Raw genomic sequence first — 12182 nt, 5'->3', positions numbered from 1 at the left:
CCCCCTGATCCCTTTAGCCACAAGGGCCACATCTAACTCCCTCTTAAATATAGCCAATGAACTGGCCTCAACTACCTGTGGCAGAGAATTCCACAGATTCACCACTCTCTGTGTAAAAAATGATTTTCTCATCTCGGTCCTAAAAGACTTCCCTCTTATCCTTAAACTGTGACCCCTAGTTCTGGACTTCCCGAACATCGGAAATAATCTTCCTGCATCTAGCCTGTCCAACCCCTTAAGAATTTTGTAAGTTTCGATAAGATCCCCCCTCAATCTTCTAAATTCTAGCGAGTACAAGCCGAGTCTATCCAGTCTTTCTTCATATGAAAGTCCTGCCATCCCAGGAATCAGTCTGGTGAATCTTCTCTGTACTCCCTCTATGGCAAGAATGTCTTTCCTCAGATTAGGAGACCAAAACTGTACGCAATACTCCAGGTGTGGTCTCACCAAGACCCTGTACAACTGCAGTAGAACCTCCCAGTAGAAGCATTATTTTCTGTTGGATATTTACTCTTGCCAATGTTGCTCCATTGCAACCAACCAAACTTCACATCACCGGGAGGTGAGATCGGGTGGAATAAATCTTTGACGGCTTGCACGGACACAACGGGCTGAATAGACACAGGCAGCCATACAGGCGTACAGCACAGAAACAGGCCCTTCAGCCCATCATGTCCATACTGACTCTCTGATATTCATTTAGACCAACCTAATTTTCATGGCCAATAATGCCTTGTGAGTTAAATGTTCATCTTGATCTTTTTTAAACAGGTGAGTGTCCGCCTCCACCATCCTCTCAGCCAATGTGTTCATAGATTCAATAGACAATAGGTGCAGGAGTAGTCCATTCGGCCCTTCGAGCCAGCACCGCCATTCAATGTGATCATGGCTGATCATCCCCAATCAGTACCCCGTTCCTGCCTTCTCCCCATATCTCTTGACTCCGCTATCTTTAAGAGCCCTATCTAGCTCTCTCTTGATAGTATCCAGAGAACCGGCCTCCACCGCCCTCTGAGGCAGAGAATCCCACAGATTCACAACTCTCTGGGTGGAAAAGTTTCTGCTCATCTCAGTCCTAAATGGCCACAGATTCGCAACTCTCTGGGTGGAAAAGTTTCTCTTCATCTCCGTTCTAAATGGCCTACCCCTTATTCTTAAACTGTGTGTGGCCCCTGGTTCTGGACTCCCCCAACACCGGGAACATGTTTCCTTCCTCCAGCGCGTCCAATCCCTTAATAATTTTATATGTTTCAATGAGATGCCCTCTCATCCGTCTAAATTCCAGAGTGTACAAGCCCAGCCGCTCCATTCTCTCAGCATATATATCAGTCCCGTCATCCCGGGAATTAATGTGCAGTGGGGGACGTTTACTTGTGTGTACGTGCGTGAGTTTAGGACTACGCGCTCTAACATGCTTCGCCCTCTCCCCACGCAGAGAGAGGGAGAGAGAGAGAAACACTTTGTAAGAGCTAAATTAGGGCTCATAAAGATAGCGGAGTCAGGGGATATGGGGAGAAGGCAGGAACGGGGGTACACAAAAATGCTGGAGAAACTCAGCGGGTGCAGCAGCATCTATGGAGCTAAAGGAAATAGGCGACGTTTCGGGCCGAAACCCTTCTTCAGGCAGGAACGGGGTACTGATTGTGGATGATCAGCCATGATCACATTGAATGGCGGTGCTGGCTCGAAGGGCCGAATGACCTACTCCTGCACCTATTGTCTATTGTCTATTGACATGCAACAAAATACTAAACATGACTACTTTCATTGACATGACATTGCTGTGTCCCAAACATCACGGTGCAATTTGTGATCCCAGCTACAAAGACAGATGTGGACAGCAATTCGTTCTTCCCCCGCACAATTAAAGCATGGAATAATGTTAGTTACCCAACCAGATGCAACTACATTGAAAGTAGCTCTTTCTTCCCAATAACCCTTTCTGGCTTAAGCCCTCCCTCCCTTCACCACCTCCAGTTTAAATTCCATTTGGAATATTTTGGAGGACCAAGAAACCAAGAACCAAGAACATCACGGTGCCCTGAAATGGGGGGGACTATGTATAAACACTGCTGTAATTTCTACACGGTGAAATCAAAATGTATAAAAATTGCCTTGATTAAAATCTGACAACGTGCACTTTAATCACATGTGATTTATTTAATTACAAATCTCATTTTGTGGATTACAGAGGCAATTAACTAAATAAATGATGGGTCTTTGTCCCAAACATTATGGAGGGCATTACAGGTGTTGTTTGTTTGCCTGCATGTATGTACGTGCGTGAGTTTAGGACTACACCTCCCAACACACAGACAAACAGAGAGAGAGAAGGTGGGAGGGAGGGAGAGAGGGAGAGAGTCCAACAAGGAAGTCCCCAGAATGTTACACCCCCTCCGTTGCCATTTTGCTCTGCATGAAGATGTCTCGAAATGTCTCCGGGAAGAATTTCATCTCAAGCATTTTCTTCGTTTCCCTCATTAGCACCGTCTACACTCCAGGTGAAAGGGGACGGAGGTTGAGGGAGGGAGAAAGTTTTGAGAACGTTTTGGCAAAGTTTGAGAGAGGAGAGTGTGTATGAGTGTGTGAGAGAGGGAGATACTCTCTCTATTTCCCACTTTAAGTTTGTGTGAGTGTTTACAAGATTTCTCCAAGTCATTTCTGGAAAAGAATTTGTTTCTAAGTATTCCTATTTCCTTGTGGAGGGAGGGAGGGAGAGAGAGAGAGACTTTGTAATGTAGATTTACAAGATGGTTGTAGCTCAACAGGGAACCTTGTTATTCCCTCTATCATGATGCAACTGTACACTGTGGACAGACAGCTCGACTGGAATCATGTATTGTCTTCCCGCGGACTGGATAGCGCACAGGTCGGTGTGAGCTGCAACCCGGCCCCTGACACCATCGTGTTAGGTTTCTTTCAACTTTTATTTATTTTTTTAGCATGTTCTAAAGTGTGTTTTTAATGGTTCTTTGTGTGGGGTGTGGTGTGTGTGTGTGGTGTGGTGTGTGTGTGGTGGGGGGGGTGTGTGTGGTGTGTGTGTGGTGTGTGTGTGGGGTGTGTGTGTGGTGTGTGGTGTGTGTGGTGTGTGTGTGGGGGGGGTGTGTGTGTGGTGTGTGGGGGTGTGGTGTGTGTGTGTGTGGGGGTGTGGTGTGTGTGTGGGGGTGTGGTGTGTGGGGGTGTGGTGTGGGGGGGTGTGGTGTGTGGGGGTGTGGTGTGTGTGTGTGGGGGTGTGTGTGTGGGGGGGTTTGTGTGTGTGGGGGTGTGGTGTGTGTGTGTGTGGTGTGTGTGGGGGTGTGGTGTGTGTGGGGGGGTTTGTGTGTGTGGGGGGGTGTGTGTGGTGGTGTTGTGTGTGTGTGGGGGGGGGGTGTGTGTGTGGGTTGGTGGTGTGGGGGTGTGTGTGTGTGGGGGGGTGGGGGTGTGTGTGTGTGTGTGGGGGGGGGGTGTGGTGGTGGTGTGGGGGGGTGGGTGTGTGTGTGTGTGTGTGGGGGGGGGGTGTGGTGGTGGTGTGTGTGTGTGTGTGGGGGGGTGTGTGTGTGTGGGGGGGTGGGGGGGTGTGTGTGGGGGGGAACCTCCATCGGCCGGCCAGCGGCCAACTTCTACCGCGGGCCCGGCGTGGACGTACCATCAAAGATCCTAGAGGAGCTCCTGTGGTATCTATGGTGTAATCAGTGTTGTAGGGAACAGTGTTTGATTTAGCGCATCTTTCACCTCACATATTTTAGTTAATTTTATTGTAAATGTTTTCCCCCATTCCCCTCCCCAGCCGCCACCTTTGCGTGGTTTCCCTTGCATTGTATAGGGAGGTTGCACGAAAGGTCACTGGGTCATAGGGCTCGACGCACGGAGCCGCTAAATCCATCTGGAAGACATCCGTCACTTCCGGTATATATTATTAATGCTAGAAACGCTTACTTTCCTACCTGTTAAAAACCGCCAAAATGTTGAATTTTTGCGCTGAAGAAAATGGTGGGAGTCGGGGTAAGTGTGAGAGACATGGACCCAACTTTAGAATTCCAAACGTGAAGCGAAATGAAGGTATAGAGAAGCGAGAACTGAAGGGACTACAGCAGCTAAAGTGCTTGGTAAACATTGAAAATATTGGGAATTATCGCGTTTGCTCACTGCATTTCATCAAGTAAGGCATTATTTGTGTTCAAGAAGGAACTGCAGATGCTGGAAAATCGAAGGTACACAAAAATGCTGGAGAAACTCAGCGGGTGAAGCAGCATCTATGGAGCGAAGGAAATAGGTAACGTTTCGGGCCGAAACCCTTCTTCAGACTGAGGTCTGAGGTCTGAAGAAGGGTTTCGGCCCGAAACGTTACCTATTTCCTTCGCTCCATAGATGCTGCTGCACCCGCTGAGTTTCTCCAGCATTTTTGTGTACCAAGGCATTATTTGTGTTTTTTTCTTGATTCCTTTGGTATCTAAAAATTCTCAGAAGTGATAAATCTGGCTGTAAATTTTTCTTCAGATGCATTTTCATATTGTATGTAAAAACCCACTTGGGAACCATGGGCGATTTAAAAAAAGTTACAGCCAGATTTATCACTTCTGAAACTTTTTAGATGCCAAAGGAATCAAGAAAAAACACAAATAATGCCTTAGTTGATGAAATGCAGTGAGCAAACGGCCAATGTTCGCCCCAAGCACTCTGGCTGTTGTTGTCCCTTCAGCTCTCGCTTCTATCTACCGTCATTTCTCCTCACTTTTGGAATTCTGAAGTATGCTAAATGTCTCTCACGCTTATCCCGATTTCCATAATTGTTTACAGCGCAAAAATTGACAATTTCAGTGGGTTTTAACGGGCCCGCTACGCTGGAAACAATGGTAAGTGCCTACCTGCAGTTCATCGCGTGTAATCCATTTGGGGTAGCGTAGCAACAGTACGGGTCATGGGTCGTGACCCCGACTGACGTGAAACCTCCCTATTGTGCAGCTTCCCTTGCATTGCATTAACACACACTGTGCACAAAATTAAATTTAACTTATATATATATATTTATATGAATGTGCGCCTGTGTGTGAGAGGCAAGTTAATGTGGTCGCTTGAAAAATCTGGCAATGCCTGCAGGCGCATTGAGGGCGTACGCAGCGTCTCGGCGGGCGTACGCAGCTCCTCTAGTATCTTTGCTTACCATCACCCCTGGAGGGGAGCTTTGACTTCGACCGCCGGCCCTGCGGTCTGCGGTGCTTCTGGCTGCGGCGGAAACTTTAAATCTTCGACCACCGGCCTGCGGCCTACACCAACCTAAAGCCGCGGTCTCCAGTGGGGAGGCTCCGATTCTGGACTTACCTGGACTTTTTCCCTTGTCTGCACATCTGGACGCCCGCAGCGACGGCTGCAGAGGGTTGAGGTCCCGACCATGGGGGAAAATGGAGGAGGACTGGCCAAATGTTTGTGCCTTCCACCACAGTGATGAATGAATGCTGTGGTGGATGTTTGTGTTAAATTTTTATTGTGTGTTCTTTATCATTGTACAGCTGCTGGCAAATTCATTTCACTTGCACTTTATGTGCAATGTGACGAATAAAACTGTATTGTATTGTATTGTATTGGATTGGATAGCCGCAACAAGAACACTTTTCAATGAACCTCGTTCCAAGGGACAATAAACTAGACTCATCTCAAATCCACTATTTTTATTTAGGAAACGTCCTGCCGGAGAGGAAACAAAATTACACCTGTAGAGATTCAGAAAATCAAACTATAGGACTAAACGTAACTTTAAAAACTTGCCATGAAGCTGAAATGACTATTAATGTAAGTATGTTTTATCTCTGCTTAACTTTGATGGAGAGGAGAGAGAGAGCGGGAGAGAAAGGGGAGAGAGAGAGATAGTGTGGGGAGGGAGAGTGAGAGGGGGAGACAGAGAGGGGGAAGAGTGAGCGAGGGGGAGAGGTGTGTGAGTGATGGGGAAGAGAGGGAGAGAGGGGGGGAGACAGAGGGGAGAAAGAGAGGGGGAGACAGCGAGGGGAGAGGTGTGAGTGAGGGGGTGAGCAATTTTGGGAGTATGAGAAACTGATACTAATGCCTCTCTCTCTCTCCCCCCCCTCTCTCTCTCCAGGGAACAGTAGTCGGCAATGAAGATGGTTATCGACCACCGATAATAAATGTAATATTTGGAAAATCCGCAGTGATTACTGGTTGCCATATTATTAAATATCGTTGTTTTTATGTAAGTAATAACTAAATATCATTAAATCTCTCCCTCTCCTCTCACACTCTCTCCCCACTCTCTATCTCCCTCTCTCTCCCCTCTCCCTTCCCCTCTGCAGTAACTCCATGGAGTCACTCTTACTTCTTGGTTTCCTGATCCTCCAAAAATATTCGAAATGGAATTTAAATTGGTGGACCCACCACCACCAAACCCCAAACTCTGAAAAATAACAGCCTATTGCATTGTATCTGTTTATTTATTGTGTGTATATATATGGTCTATAGTATATAGACACACTGAACCTTTATCTCCTGTTCTGTATTATGTTTACATATACTGTTGTGCTGCAGCAAGCAAGAATTTCATTGCCCTATCTGGGACACATGACAATAAAACCCTCTTGACTCTTGACTTGGACTTAAGCAAAAAAGGGTTCTTGGGGAGAAAAAACCTACCTTAAATGTAGTTGCATCTGGTTGGTACCTGTGGTAGGGTGAAGACTATTCCATGCTTTAATTGTGCGGGGGAACTCCATGGAGCAGCCAGCATCTCTGGATAGAAAAAATTGGGTGACGTTTCGGGTAGAAACCCTTCTTTACATTTCCTCTGGTTTTAGTGTTTTTAGTTTAATTTAAAAATACAGAGTGGAAACCGAGTCCACGCCGACCACCGATCACCCGTACTCTAGTTCTATCCCATACATCAGCGACGTAAGTCAAGAGTGTTTTATTCTCTCATGTCCCAGTTAGAACAATGAAATCCTTACTTGCAGCAGCACAACAGAATATGTAAACATAGTACTCTGTAAACAATGTTATAAACGAGAAAACAAAACTCCATACAGACAGCTCCCATATTCAGGATCAATTCCGGGTCTCTGGCAATTTTAGGCAGCAACTTTATGGCCAATGTGCTGCCCCAATAGCCTTGATCGGTATTAAAACATACAGTAGCTGTAAAGGGGGACATAGCGTCACTTACAGATTTAAGACTGAAAATGGATAGTTTCTTTTTTTTTTAGTAACCAAAGTTATCAACGTATAATTTTTTGTGTGTTGGAAAATAAAATATAGTGGCACAGCTGGTGGACTTGCTACCTCACACGCCAGAGATCTGTGTTCGATCCTGTCCTCGGGCACTGTCTGTGTTGCATTTGCACATTCTCTCTGCAAGCGTGTGGGTTTCCTCCCACATCCCAAAGATACATTGGCTCTGTAGATTAACTTGTCTCTGTAAAATTGCCCCTAATGTGCAGGGAGTGGGTGAGGAAAGTGGGATAACAGAACTTGTGTGAATGGGTAGACAAAAATGTTGGAGAAACTCAGCGGGTGAGGCAGCATCTATGGAGCGAAGGAAATAGGCGCCGTTTCGGGTCGAGACCCTTCTTCAGACTGATGTCGGGAGGAGTGGGGGGGCGGGAAAAAGAAAGGAAGAGGCAGAGACAGTAGGCTGTGGGAGAGCTGGGAAGGGGAGGGGAAGGAGGGAGAAAGCAGGGACTACCTTAAATTGGAGAAGTCAATGTTCATACCACTGGGGTGTAAACTACCCAAGCAAAATATGAGGTGCTGTTCCTCCAATTTGCAGTGGGCCTCACTCTGGCCATGGAGGAGGCCCAGGACAGAAAGGTCGGATTCGGAATGGGAGGGGGAGTTGAAGTGCTGAGCCACCGGGAGATCAGGTTGGTTATTGCGAACTGAGTGCAGGTGTTGTGCGAAGCGATCGCCAAGCCTGCGCTTGGTCTCACCGAGGTTGATCATACTCTGAATAATCATATTTTTGTTTGGAAGTGGAAAGAGATAATAGAAATTGCATTCATTGCAAGGTGTAAAAAGGGATGAGATACTGTATTGTAATTTTGCTGCATGTCATTGTGGTATATATCATGTCTTGATTGGTGAATATGTTTAGTTTGTGACTTTATTTGAAGCAGAAATAATATGTGAATGCTTCATTGACCATAATTCCGACTGGTAACTACGCACTTCGTCCGAGCACATTATCGCACAAGCCGTCTTAAATGGCCACCTAAACTGTGATTTGGCAACTTAAAAAGCTGCCGAGGTTGCCTGGCTGGCAACAGGGAAAATAAGTTAAGCGAGAGCCCTGATATACCATTAGTTTCAATATAATTATGGAGAGGGTCAGAACTGGACCTAGGGTTGAGATTTTTGATTGGAGAAAGGCTAACTTTGAGGAGATGCGAAAGGATTTAAAAGGAGTAAATTTGGACATTTTGTTTTATGGGAAGGATGTAGAAGAGAAATGGCGGACATCTAAAGGTGAAATTTTAAGAGTACAGAATCTTTATGTCCCTGTTCGGTTGAAAGGAAAGAGTAAAAATTGGAAAGAGCCATGGCTTTCAAGGGAAATTGGACACTTGGTTCGGAAAAAGAGAGATCTACAATAATTATAGGCAGCATGGAGTAAATGAGGTGCTTGAGGAGTATAAAGAATGTAAAAAGAATCTTAAGAAAGAAATTAGAAAAGCTAAAAGAAGGTTGCTTTGGCAAGTAAGGTGAAAGTAAATCCAAAGGGTTTCCACAGCTATATTAATAGCAAAAGGATAACGAGGGATAAAATTGGTCCATGAGAGAGTCAGAGTGGACAGCTATCTGCAGAGCCAAAAGAGATGGGGGAGATATTGAACAATTTCTTTTCTACGGTATTCACCAAGGAGAAGGATATTGAATTATGTGAGGTAAGGGAAACAAGTAGATTAGCTATGGAAACTATGAGATTTAAAAAAGAGGAAGTACTGACACTTTTGAAAAATATTGTATTTGCGTATGTTGTTTCATTGTTTAAAAAGAGTTCTAAGAATAAACCTAGCAATTATAGACCTGTTAGTTTGACGTCAGTGGTGGGCAAATTAATGGAAAGAATACTTAGAGATAATATATATAAGCATCTGGATAAACAGGGTCTGATTAGGAACAGTCAACGTGGATTTGTGCCTGGAAGGTCATGTTTGACTAATCTTGAATTTTTTGAAGAGGTTACTCGGGAAATTGATGGGTATTAATGGTGGAGTAGCAAGATGGATTCAACAGTGGCTGATTGGGAGATGCCAGAGAGTAATGGTGGATGGCTGGTTGTCAGGTTGGAGGCCGGTGACTGGTGGGGTGCCTCAGGGATCTGTGTTGGGTCCACTGTTGTTTGTCATGTACATCAATGATCTGGATGATGGTGTGGTAAATTGGATTAGTAAGTATGCAGATGATACTAAGATAGGTGGTGTTGTGGATAATGAAGTAGATTTTCAAAGTCCACAGAGAGATTTAGGCCATTTGGAAGAGTGGGCTGAAAGATGGCAGATGGAGTTTAATGCTGATAAGTGTGAGGTGCTACATCTTGGCAGGACAAATCAAAATAGGACGTACATGGTAAATGGTAGCGAATTGATGGATCTAGGAATAACTGTGCATAGTTCCCTGAAGGTGGAATCTCATATAGATAGGGTGGTAAAGAAAGCTTTTGGTGTCCTAGCCTTTATAAATCAGAGCATTGAGTATAGAAGTTGGGATGTAATGTTAAAATTGTACAAGGCATTGGTGAGGCCAATTCTGGAGTATGGTGCACAATTTTGGTCGCCTAATTATAGGAAGGATGTCAACAAAATAGAGAGAGTACAGACGAGATTTACTAGAATGTTGCCTGGGTTTCAGCAACTACGTTATAGAGAAAGGTTGAACAAATCTTTATTCTTTGGAGCGCAGAAGGTTAAGGGGGGACTTGATAGAGGTCTTTAAAATGATGAGAGGGATAGACAGAGTTGATGTGGATAAGCTTTTCCCATTGAGAGTAGGGAAGATTCAAACAAGAGGACATGACTTGAGAATTAAGGGACAGAAGTTTAGGGGTAACATGAGGGGGAACTTCTTTACTCAGAGTGGTAGCTGTGTGGAATGAGCTTCCAGTGGAAGTGGTGGAGGCAGGTTCGATTTTATCTTTTAAAAAATAAATTGGATAGGTATATGGATGGGAAAGGAATGGAGGGTTATGGTCTGAGTGCAGGTAGATGGGACATGGGGAAAATAAGTGTTCGGTACGGACTTGAAGGGCCGAGATGGCCTGTTTCCGTGCTGTAATTGTTATATGGTTACATGGCCATTCACCGTCTCTCAGGTTATGGCATGCTGTTACGTATGGTGAAATGGTTAATGAATAACGGTTGCCATATTATTGAATATCATTCTCATTTTTCTACAAAGTTATTAACTCATTCAATTCTATTCACAGAAGGGCACTGAAGAATGGCTAATTTTAACACGTAGGTCCAATATCTTTATTTATAGCTAATGGCAATATGGAGTATGTTCTGCTAATCATATTATATAATTTATTAAGAATGTTTCCTGCATGCTGCAGGGTAGAAAAACATTTTTTCCTTCCCCGCTTCAGACTTTAATGCATGACAGCTTTTTTTCCTGGCTCTCAATTTACAATGATACAAGTATGGATGATTTTCACGCTTACAATATTGTTGGTGAGGCCGCACGTTCAGTTCTGGCACCGTGTTTCGAAAATATGTCGTCGAGCTGGAAAGGGCGCGGAGAAGATTTACGAGGATGGTGCCGTGACTCGAGGGGCTTGAGCCACAGGGAGAGGTTGGGGCAGGCTGGGACTCTATTCCTTGGAGCGCAGGAGGATGAGGGGCGATCTTATAGTGGTGTACAAAATCACGAGAGGAATAGATCGGGTAGACGCACAGAGTCTCCTGCCCAGAGTAGGGGAATTGAGGACCAGAACAGTTTAAGGTGAGAGAGGGGTGGGGTAGAAAGATTCAATAGGAACCTGTGGGGCAACGTTTCCACAGAGAGGGAGGTGGGTGTATGGAACGAGCTGCCGGAGGAGGTAGTTGAGGCAGGGACTATCACAACACTTGGACAGGTACATGGATAGGACAGGTTTGGAGGGATATGGGCCAAACGCGGGCAGGTGGGACTAGTGTAGATGGGGCATGTTGACCAGCGTGGACAAGTTGGGACGAAGGGCCTGTTTCCACTCTGTATCAATCTGGGACTCAAAGACATCCTTCCTAGAACAGGGCAAGCAAAACTGAACTCAATGCTCTAAATGCGGCCTCACCAACATCTTGTATAACTGCAACTTTACCTCCCAACGTCTAATACCTTGTGGGCCGAATGTAATCCTCTCCCCCTGCTCAAAGTAATCCTCTCTCCCTCTCTTTCCAGCTATTCCAACAGAAAGCAATGATACAGGTAACTACACAAATATTTACGAGGGTGTTGTCGGTACTCGAGGGGCCCGAGCTACAGGGAGAGGTTGGGCAGGCTGGGACTCTATTCCTTGGAGCGCAGGAGGATGAGGGTGATCTAATAGAGGTGTACAAAATCACGAGAGGAATAGATATGGGTAGACGCACGGAGTCTCTTGCCCAGAGTAGGGGTATTGAGGACCAGAGGACATGGGTTTAAGGTGAGAGAGGGGTGGGGGGAAAAGATTTAATAGGAACCTGAGGGGCAACTTTTCCACAGAGGGTGGTGGGTGTATGGAACGAGCTGCCGGAGGAGGTAGTTGAGGTAGTTTCTGTGCTCTATCTGCTCAATGTAATCCTCTCTCTCTCTCTTCCCAGCTATTCGAACAGAAAGAAATGATCCAGGTAACTTCACAAAGATTTGCAAAGATGTTGCCGGGACTCGAGGGGCCTGAGCTACAGGGAGAGGTTGGGGCAGCTGGGACTCCATTCCTTGGAGGGCAGGAGGATGAGGGGTGGTCTTATAGAGGTGTACAAAATCACGAGAGGAATAGATCGGGTAGACGCACAGAGTCTCGTGCCCAGAGTAGGGGAATTGAGGACCAGTGGACATGGGATTAAGGTGAGAGAGGGGGGGAGAGAGAGAGAGAGAGTGTGTATGCGTGTGAGAGAGAGGGAGAGAGTGTGTGCGTGCGAGAGATAGAGAGAGTGTGTATGCGTGAGAGAGTGTGTGCGGGAGGGAGGGAGGGAGAGAGCGAGACACAACTAGAGAGAGAGAGAGAGAGGTTGGGGCAGGCTGAG

The 12182-nt window shown here is 45.8% G+C and overlaps 1 protein-coding gene across 11 annotated transcripts in view; it reads left to right on the top strand.

Moving 5' to 3' along the window:
* LOC116978047 overlaps positions 1–12182 on the top strand; it is a 91603-nt gene that overhangs the window by 49491 nt on the left and 29930 nt on the right. For 6 of the 11 annotated variants that reach the window (XM_033029063.1, XM_033029059.1, XM_033029061.1 and 3 more), the window contains one exon: positions 11760–11786. The exons of 1 other annotated variant lie outside the window; for it this stretch is intronic. In XM_033029063.1, coding sequence (XP_032884954.1) covers positions 11760–11786 — 27 coding nt within the window. Of the gene's footprint in view, positions 1–11358; positions 11386–11759; positions 11787–12182 lie in introns of all 11 variants that reach the window. 4 more of the 11 variants (XM_033029057.1, XM_033029055.1, XM_033029054.1 and 1 more) reach the window with 1 other exon arrangement.

This window comes from Amblyraja radiata, chromosome 10 (assembly GCF_010909765.2).
Source record: "Amblyraja radiata isolate CabotCenter1 chromosome 10, sAmbRad1.1.pri, whole genome shotgun sequence".
In the NCBI taxonomy this organism is placed as follows: Eukaryota; Metazoa; Chordata; class Chondrichthyes; order Rajiformes; family Rajidae; genus Amblyraja; species Amblyraja radiata.
This window is presented reverse-complemented; position numbering and strand designations above follow the sequence as displayed.